The sequence below is a fragment of the Brienomyrus brachyistius genome, chromosome 17 (genome assembly GCF_023856365.1).
Source record: "Brienomyrus brachyistius isolate T26 chromosome 17, BBRACH_0.4, whole genome shotgun sequence".
Lineage (NCBI taxonomy): Eukaryota > Metazoa > Chordata > Actinopteri > Osteoglossiformes > Mormyridae > Brienomyrus > Brienomyrus brachyistius.
The window spans coordinates 6659325-6668551 of record NC_064549.1 but is presented as its reverse complement, the minus strand read 5'-3'; the positions used below and the strand labels follow the sequence as shown (position 1 = coordinate 6668551).

The 9227-nt window shown below is 44.3% G+C and overlaps 1 protein-coding gene across 4 annotated transcripts in view; it reads left to right on the top strand.

Annotated features, from left to right (window-relative positions):
• The first annotated feature begins 456 nt into the window (after positions 1–456).
• Positions 457–9227, top strand: part of fndc3a (fibronectin type III domain containing 3A) — a 28350-nt gene continuing 19579 nt past the window's right edge. The window contains exons 1-3 of one of the 4 annotated variants that reach the window (XM_048981749.1): positions 457–590; positions 4841–4964; positions 6789–6864. In XM_048981749.1, coding sequence (XP_048837706.1) covers positions 4953–4964; positions 6789–6864 — 88 coding nt within the window. In that variant the 5' untranslated portion in view covers positions 457–590; positions 4841–4952. The other 3 variants (XM_048981748.1, XM_048981746.1, XM_048981747.1) reach the window with 3 other exon arrangements.

Genomic DNA, 9227 nt, shown 5'->3' with positions numbered 1-9227 from the left:
CCCCCCCCCCCCATGGAGCTGCACTAATAGCAATGATGTATACAGTAAATGACTATGGAGGCTGCTGTAAAGGGACTGCTAATCATTAGTATTGCGTCTCTTTGTATAATTAGAATTAATTATCAGATTTAATGAATTTGGGGTATATACTATAAAATATGCATAATGCAAATAAAAAATTGTTAGGCAAAGTTTGAAATGTTTAATTCTTAGATAAGAGGCCACTGTTTTGCCGAGGACTCTTTGCATTCTAAAGACTGATTTGTCCTGGGTTTTAGTGAATTTCAGTCATCCTGGTGCACAAGTCCTTGTGAAAAATGGAATGTGATGCTGGGAGAGAAACTACATTACAGTGTTTGTAGTGACTTAGAACTTGCAGATAGAGCACAACCAGTGGGCAAGGCGGGTATGAAACTCACACCCATTGGGTTCTCAGTTTTAGCCTTAAATTAGAGACTGCCAGTTAACTCATAACAGACACTATTCCCCAGGTGGGAATTATCAAACGCATTTGTACATCCATGGCCAGCTACACAACTCGTGCGGAGAGCCAACGGCGATGAGGCACTGAATGAGGAAGCGTTTTATTTGTAAGTGTAGCAAACTCTTTTATCTCTTTCACAACCAAAAACTTGTGGTTTTTTCTAGGAAGTTCTTTCTATCAGCTGGTCTGCAGCCTGAAGATACGTTGTGTCAATTCATCTTTTAAACAAGGAATGAATGATACCACTAGAAGATCTGAATGATGGTAAGACAGAAAACAGTAGCTATTTTAAAGTAGTATGCTTTTTGGGTTACTAGCTTGTCTGCTTCATTGCACCGTGCTTTGAAATTTGTATTGCCTAGTTTATTTTGTACTTCCTTGTTCTACGATGTACTGAGGATTTGGCAACTAGGGTGCCGAAATTTCAAGGATCTGATGGTCTGTACAAGTCTCTTGTGGAAAATACTTGTATTTCGATACTGTTACTCACATCAGTGTTATCAGTCGTTCTCCCTGTCAATGACTGTTCAAAAACACAATAGCAGAAATGCAGTAGTTTGTATAGATTAAGAAAAACCACGCTATCTCTTCCTGATACGTTCCTTTGCTGACCACAGTACATTTTTAACAAAACTGGAAAGGCTCTACCAGTTGAAGGAGTGCGTGTTTTGGGACCTTATGGTTTCAGTGAAAGTCAGTATATACACTAATTTATGTGTGATCATTTTGGCCATTTTGGTCGAACGTTTTCTCTGAGACTTTCTCGATTTACTGGATGGTAGAATCAAAGTCTCCCTGGAAAATACCAGCAGGATTCAGTGTCATTTATTCATGGTTCCTGACCTTTACCGTACCTCTTGTGATATTTAGGATTTGAACGTAAAAGCCGACATTTCTGTCAAAGTATCAAATGACTGCAAACAGCTGGGTTTGCGTTATGACCGCATTCGGTTATCGGCATTTCTTTCCGCACTGACACGTTTCTGCAGAATCGCAAGCAGCCGTGATGAGGCAGTACGCCTGCGGTTCACTCTTTTTCAGTCCATCTGTTTCATTCAGTTTCAGCCACTGAGCTCAGCCTTAAAAAAAAAAAAAAAAAAAAACGGTAACAGTGGAAGGAGATGACAGGGTGACAAAAAGCCCCATAACCTTACACATCTGGGTTTCATTCGCTTTTTTTTCAAGCTGTGAAGGCAGTTTCACTCCCTTTATCACTGATTCCATGCCCAGGCTATCTAGGCTTCGTAGAATACAACACTTGTGTTATGTTAAATATCTGTTTAATGTTTCAGAACAGGGTAACTAAACTACAAGTGAAAAATGCCTGACAGTCAATACGATCCTCACATTTTAAAGACAAGAACCTCAATAGAATTAAATTATCATTTCAATGTGAGGGGTTGTACACCTGCATCTGGGAGGGCCACTGCTCCACAACCCAGCCCCCCCCAGCGAAGGGAAACCTCACATGTACTGTATGTGCAATCTTTATAAAGATTAAGATACTGATGTCATACAGGGTGTTCATTTATGTGACATGCTACTTCTAAATCTCTCATTTGTATCTATATAACCTAATTATGATGGGAGTCACAACACAAAAAAAATATTTGATACAATACTTAATACTATTTTGAAATGTAATAGTTTGTAATGTTTTGTAGTCAAACAAAGGTATGAAAGCACGTATTTAACAAAAAAAAAAAATAATTTTTATGGAATTTCCTAGCTAGTGCAATGCATGGTGGGTATTATATGTGGGGGGGGGGGGGGGGGGCAGGGTGGACATGGTCCATTTTTGCCTCAGGACCCAGTGTACAGTTGTTCCGCCACTTGTTCCCAATTGTGTGTTTAGTGTGTAGGTATATTTGTGTGTGGTTGCTCTCATACTCCATGCTTGCTTGTGAGAGTGGCAGTATTAACAGGCTGTGCCATAATTACTATGTATCTTTCATCTGAAGCTTTGTGGCTCAAAATTGTCCTTGAAGCTCATACACCCCACCTACTAATCCAACTGAGTGGAACAGTCATACCGCAGAATTAGTTGTGACCTCTGCATATAAAAATTTCCCCCACTTTTTCTGCCTCTCTCCTGTTATTGTTTAACATTGTGTTGCTATGACAGCATCCACCAGCAAAGATACTTGAATTATTTGTTACTGAAATATTGGGTATTAATATAAGGTTGTTGTTAAAGCAACAATAGACCCTATTTGCTCCGAATGTCTTTGTGGTGCTGGATACAAAGTACCTGCTGCTCATGAATTTTCTCACCACCACTAAGGTCTCGATTCAAGCTGAGCACATTAAAATGATTTAAATTATGTTAGGCACTGTTGACCTTTACTGTGGCATATTTGGCCACGTTTAGCACAGTCGATTCCATTGTTTTCGGTTTTATTGTGTGGCGAAAACACACGCGGGAGAGGGCTATTAAAAACAGTGACATCCGAACTGCAGAAAAGCGTGTGAGCCCTTTGGACAAACTGAGCGTTAACACCGGACGGAAAGGCTGAGGAGGTGCTGCAGCTTTTTCAGAGCACAGACACCAAAGCCAGGAAGCGATGTCATGGAGACGACACCCTGAGCGCGTGCGTGTGCCTTACGTAAAAGCACTCTCTTCTTTACTGGTAGCGTGTGTGTGTGTATGCACATTGATTAGCTCTGTGTTTTTCCATAGCATATGGTTAAACCGGCTGTCCCAAGGTAGCCATATTGTACTTATCATCATATTCGGGACTGATCAATGAAAACTTTAGAGTATTTTGTGTCTATGCATTTGTTCTCCCGCACATCCGTTCCATCCCAATCAATACATTTGTTCCTTTCCTCCTCCCCGATCTTGCTGGCCTTTTTTCAAGCCAACAGATATTGTTTCCCAGTGGGACGGAACGAACAATTAATTGGAGCAAATTTTAGGGATAAAAATAAACTGAACTGGTTCCAAAACTGGCAGGACCAAGTGACCATGAATATCTTTTAGGCAGAGACAGATGTGTGACAGTGACCGCGATCGGCTGAGGTTATGCATTCATATTTGCTTATAAATATAGCATGTGTTTATGATGACCTACTTGCCATATTCTTTGCCATGTAACAGGATTTGACAAAAAGCAGAAAGAATCTTCATAACGTGGTAACTTGGTAAACCGTTAAGGATTATTGCGTATTATTTTCTGTTGGTTTTCGTGTTTTTTGTGTAATTTCCTTTCCTTTAGGAAGTTGCCATTAAGCAGTCATCAGAATTCACTTGCATAGTTTTTATTACATAGGTTTTATCGATTTAGACAACTCAGTGTTTAACTAGAGTTAGACAATGCCAGACCGTTGGCAATTGTGTCTGTTTTACAAATACGCGTAAACTGTCAATGAATTTTTTTATATACACACCTTCTGTTTTCTTGCCTTTTTTAAAGTTTACCGAAGCAATTGATTTTACGTTCCTCACTTATACATATAATTGCATAATCCTGCTGATCACCAAACTACAAACTTATCCCCACAACCACACAATGACACGAACGTGACTGAATTAACATCCCCAGTTGCTGACATTCTTGTATTTACTGCCTCTTTTAGTTCCCATTCTTTTAAGCTTGTGGTCACAGAAACAATCAGAAAGTGATTATATTGGGACGGCATTGACTCATCTCTGCTTGTATCAGCTGAGGTATTAATAGAGTGTGTGGGGCTGCCTGTAGCCGAATAAGGGCGGGGAGGGCCGAGAGAATAGCTCCGGGGGTAGAAAGGCGGTAGGATTTCCTTTGTGCTTCCTTTACTTAACTAGTCAATGCTGAAACAAACAAGGAGCTACTGATGTGTTGCGGACAAAAAAAAACCAGCCTTCATTTTCTTCTGTCCTCATTGCTGTTCAGGAGTCACACAGACTCAGCGACGCCGCTTACAGGGAAGCTGGCACCTATAAACCATCCCTGCCTCTGGATGTGTGTGTCATCAGGCTCATTCCACTCTCCTGCCATCTCTTTCTGCCAGCCGCATATGCCCCGCCCCCTCCTTTAACTCATCCCTCCTTTAGAGGCAACCGGCCCTATTGGCGTGCCTTAGTCGCCGGAGGGGTTGCCGTGGAGACCGGCGGCAGCAGTGCGAGTGAGTGGAAGCTGATGCCCGCCTGCAGCAGGAAGCAGCTCATACCGTGCCAGAAGAGCCAGCCCCCCCCCTCCCCCCCAACACCAGCCCCCAACTGGCCTTCTTCCACACCCCACCCCAAATCCCACAAGGCTGGAGCTCACTGCCTCCCCGGTGTCGCTACAAAAAAAAAAAAACGAACCCAGGACGTGCAAAGGTTACCCTCCACTCCGGGGAGAGGGAAGTAAGCTGTGCTTTTGGGCCTTGCAGGGTCAGGAGCTCACCTCTCCAGGGCACTGCGTGGCGTAGGTGCTGCCGATGGGTGCCAGGGAAGAACTGTTTCCTCTGACAGTCACCAGCGGTGCCTGAATCACACAGAGGGATGCATGCAACAGTAAGTTATGGTGATTTTTTTTTAAAAACCGGTAATCTTTCACATCAGCGTATCCTTTTGGTTGTCCTGTTTGTCTGATGAGTCAGATGCTGATGTGGAGGTGTGTGTGTGTGATTGGACACTGATGTGGACAGATGCGTTTCGCTGTATGTGGCATCGACATGCTATGATAACATGGGCTCAGGGTACAAAGACAGTGAAACACACCAGCACACAGATTAGAGAGGAGAGCAGCTGGACCGTGTCTCTGTATAAGCACTTCCCTTTACACACCCTCCCCTGTGCACGCTCCTCAAACACATGCCGCTGTGTGAATGAATGCGTGCGCGCGTGCGTCACTCGTGCACGCGCGTGAGTAAGCTTGGCAGCGCGCCGTCTCCGAGCCATTTTCGTGAATGGGAGCAGCGGCGGAGGCTGACTCGCCAATGGCCGTGCTGGGCAAATCCCGCGGCTGCAGCCGTGCTCTGGGCGAGCCGATTCGCTACGACGGGGACTTCCTTCGCCAGACGGAGGTAAGCAGCTGCGGTCGGGGCATAGGGGCAGAGAGCGGGCAAGGGGAGGTGTTAGTGGAAGGTATGTTTTCATTACTTTCTGAGTCGGCATTTCAGTTACAGTGATGCGAAAAAGGAATAAATGTTGATTTGATACTGAGAGATGGGAGCTGGAGTGTTGCCTGCCGTGCACGTGTTGCTCCGCTAGGCGGCGTCACATCTTTATGCGGTCTGTCCTGACGCAGCCGTGCGTCCAGTGTCATCACACGTGTCATTCTTTGCATGGTCAGTGTTTCAGCGCACAAACCACATAGTGATCCAAAGGTGCTCCACACAGAGAGAGCATTGGCTAAATGGCACCCCGCCCCAAATCTCTCTTTTTTTTTTGGGAGTCCTGTGCTGTACTTAGTGGTCAAACTGCATAGTGTCCGCCCATTGTCTCTGTCGGGACAGAGAGGGTCTGCCCGCTGACTTGTGGCATGCTGGTGCTATAGTGATGTGGAGGAGAACAGAGAGTCACTGGGTGAGAGCCTCTTGCCTTCCTTAACGTGGCTGGCTTGTCAGCTTGGTTGGAAATGACTACATTTCATGAAGATCGGTTCCCTGCTGACAACCGTGTATTTATCCTCTATAACATTCTTTATTAAAAAGGCTTTTCCTTGGCTTCTAGGTAGATTAGCATTTAGGGGAGTAAGTGACAAGCAAACCATGTCGTGTCTAACAGAGAAACACCTAAGAGGGATGATTAGACAGCATACTGATTCAGATGTGTTGAGTACATTTTGTTATGTATGTAAAGCTAACAAATAAAATTATTTAATCATTTGATATTTTGAGTGGGATAAATATCATAGAAATATGTCCCAAACATCTGTTACTTTTTAACATCGTCTTCTTTCTCACTGTCTAGTCTGATATCTTAGTGGAGAGGTCTTTCGTTTGCAATATAGTTCTGCTTTTACGGCCCGGAGCAGCCAGATTAGGTAAAGGCTCTGTGGTGGGAGATGCTGGGTCCTGACAGTCTTAGTCAGGCTCTAGTAAAAGGTCCAGCTTGGTTCCTGGGCCCAGGAACACTTTTCATTGTTTTGTGGGGGGGGGGGTTATGATTTCTCTTAGGTCTTTGTCATGTCTTGTCATGAACCCTGACTATTATGCATTTATGCTGATATTTATGCTGAGTTCTTTTGTCGCCAGTCAGTATTTTTATGTTTTGCTCCCATGCTTGTAATTCAGTCTGTTTTAAGAAAGTGTGTGACCTTTATTTTCAAGTCCGTGTGTCTTGCGTCATAAATACTGTGTCGCTTATTAAGGTGCCCGTCATTGTTCCTTTCAGGTCATTTTGGTGCAGGTGAATCCGGGTGAGGCATTTACAATTCAGCGAGAAGATGGTCACTGTCAGTGTATCACAGGTATGTCCCAGAACTGTCTCTCAGTTATGATTTATGATTTATCGATCGGTTATGACTGGTCTGTGCGTCTTGGTATTGTCTCCCCCCCCCCCCCCCCCCACAGACACAACCCTAATCAGGATAATTGTTTAAAGGATGGATAGATGGATGATCACTTATGATAAGTGCTGTTCTGTACCTTTCTGAATATTGTCAGTCAATATAATCCATGGATGACTCACTGTACGAAGTGTATCCTTATTGCCATTATTAAGTACATTGCTAAGAGTCAGTAATGTATCTTCTGTCATCAAGTCCTGCCATAATGATGGAATGTAAAAAACAATGGATCTGACTTTCTATCATTACTCTTTGTCTGTCTGTCTGTCTGTCTGTCAGCAGGCAAATACAGATATGTTTGCATTTCTATCCCTTCCGTTTGTTGATGTGTTTGACATCTTCATTGTAGCTGGGTACCAAGATTTGGTTTGACTTTCATTTGTTTTTCTTTGCACGAATCCTGTATCTTTTGCATATTGGAATATTTGACTCATATTTTGTGACACATTTATCCCATGAGCATGTCATTTTTAGTTATTTTATTTGAACCTTTTTTTCTCATATTTAAAAAAAAAAAATTGTAAATACCAGCTGTAAGCTATCAACTGAAATGCAGACGGCAGACTCTGCCAGTCGGTTTTGGCAAAGCGGAGTAGATCCTGTCTTAATGCTGCACAGATCTCTCAGTCGGATAAATACATGATGGTCCTCTCTGCCCCCTCGGGGGGGGGGGGGGGGGAGTCAGCGAGCTGGGCAGCCCCTGCATGTGCACCTGAGCTGCTAGGCATTCTGTCACAGAATAGACTCGTCTGCCAGTGACGTGGATGGAAGGATGACTCACTACTGACGTAGAGCAGAGCACGGGTGGGGGGGGGGGGGCTTGTTCTGCATAACCCTTAACCTTAACACAGGCCTGAGGGGACAGAGATAAATCCCAAAAGGAAATGTGGGTGTAAGTGGAAGACACTTATTATTTAGTGAATTATTTATTGCTTTTCCAGATACATTCAGTCAAGTTTGTTCTTATCCTTGTATTTTTAGAAGCGGGGGGTGTATGCTTGCTGTGTTTATTCCTGACTTAAGGCCAGCCTGGCTTTTCAGAGATTGGGGGGGGTGCTTAATTTAAAAGGTGAATAGTGGTGGTGGAAGTTTTCCTCTATCCACCCCCCTACCTCTGGTTATGTTCTCTTTCCCTGGGGGGGCAAACAGCACCACATCTGGCCCTATTGGGTTCTGGGTCTGAGGATGTTGGATTGGGCGGCTCACGTGTCTTGCCCTTCGGTTCAGTTCAGACCGGTGGTATGACGGTGGTGGATCATACAAGTCAAGCTTTGGTTTGTTTGGAACCAGTTACAAGTAACAGATTTTAAAGGAACTCTTGATAGCTGATCTTTCCATTTGATAGAAATTAGCTGGGTGGAACGTGGAAGGAGACGGCAAATGGATCTAAGTGTGTTGGAGCAGTCGAACGCAGTCCTCGTTTCACATCAGCCCTATCGGTCTGTCTGCTTCCTGGCTGCAGTCCGGCACGCTGTGTCTCCCACCTTGGTTCAGTGCCACGTCTGTTATCCTTGTGATGGAGAACATCCAAGCTTCTCTTCTGGTGCTAAGATTTTCTGCTGGTGTCATGCCTGGCCTGTCTACTTTCGAACAGCAGGGGACTGAAGGCAGGCTTTGAGTCGAGAGACTCGTGTGGCCCAATGACTCATATCTTTTGTAGTAATGGAGTTTAAAGCAGCACAAAGGGCACTAATAGGGATTTATATTTCTAGCTAAAGAAACCAATGTTATCTAAGCCGTAGCAGGAAAGAAAGAAGCAGACTTTCCAGTAACGCCTTACGTACAAGGAACTGTTTTAAAATCTATCCATCCCGCTGTCTTACAGCCGCTAATCCAGGAGGGTTTTCTGGATTCTCTTCATTTGTCCTTTTATGAAATATCTTTCATGTTGAAAATAATACATATATAGGAATAACAGATTATAAGAAATGCTAGGTGATGGAGGTGTCTCGCGGCGACGGCGGGGGGGGGGGGGGGGGGGGGCACTAAGAATGCTGCCGCTCTTTGCACACACCTCGCCTTCCACTGCACTGCTGGGTTTGCATAATTCTGGGGGGGGGGGGGGATTATCACTAATGGTCAACTGATAAAGACGCTGGGCTCCGACGCCCCATTAAACGAAGAGAGAAAAGATGACACTTCTGGTGGGAGGCAAAAGACCAGTCATCCTTGACATTTCCAGTATCCCTCTACATCCAGTCCAACAGGGTGTGTGTGTGTGGATACACACTGGGCTCTAAATCAGTTCTTCCTGTGAAGACTTC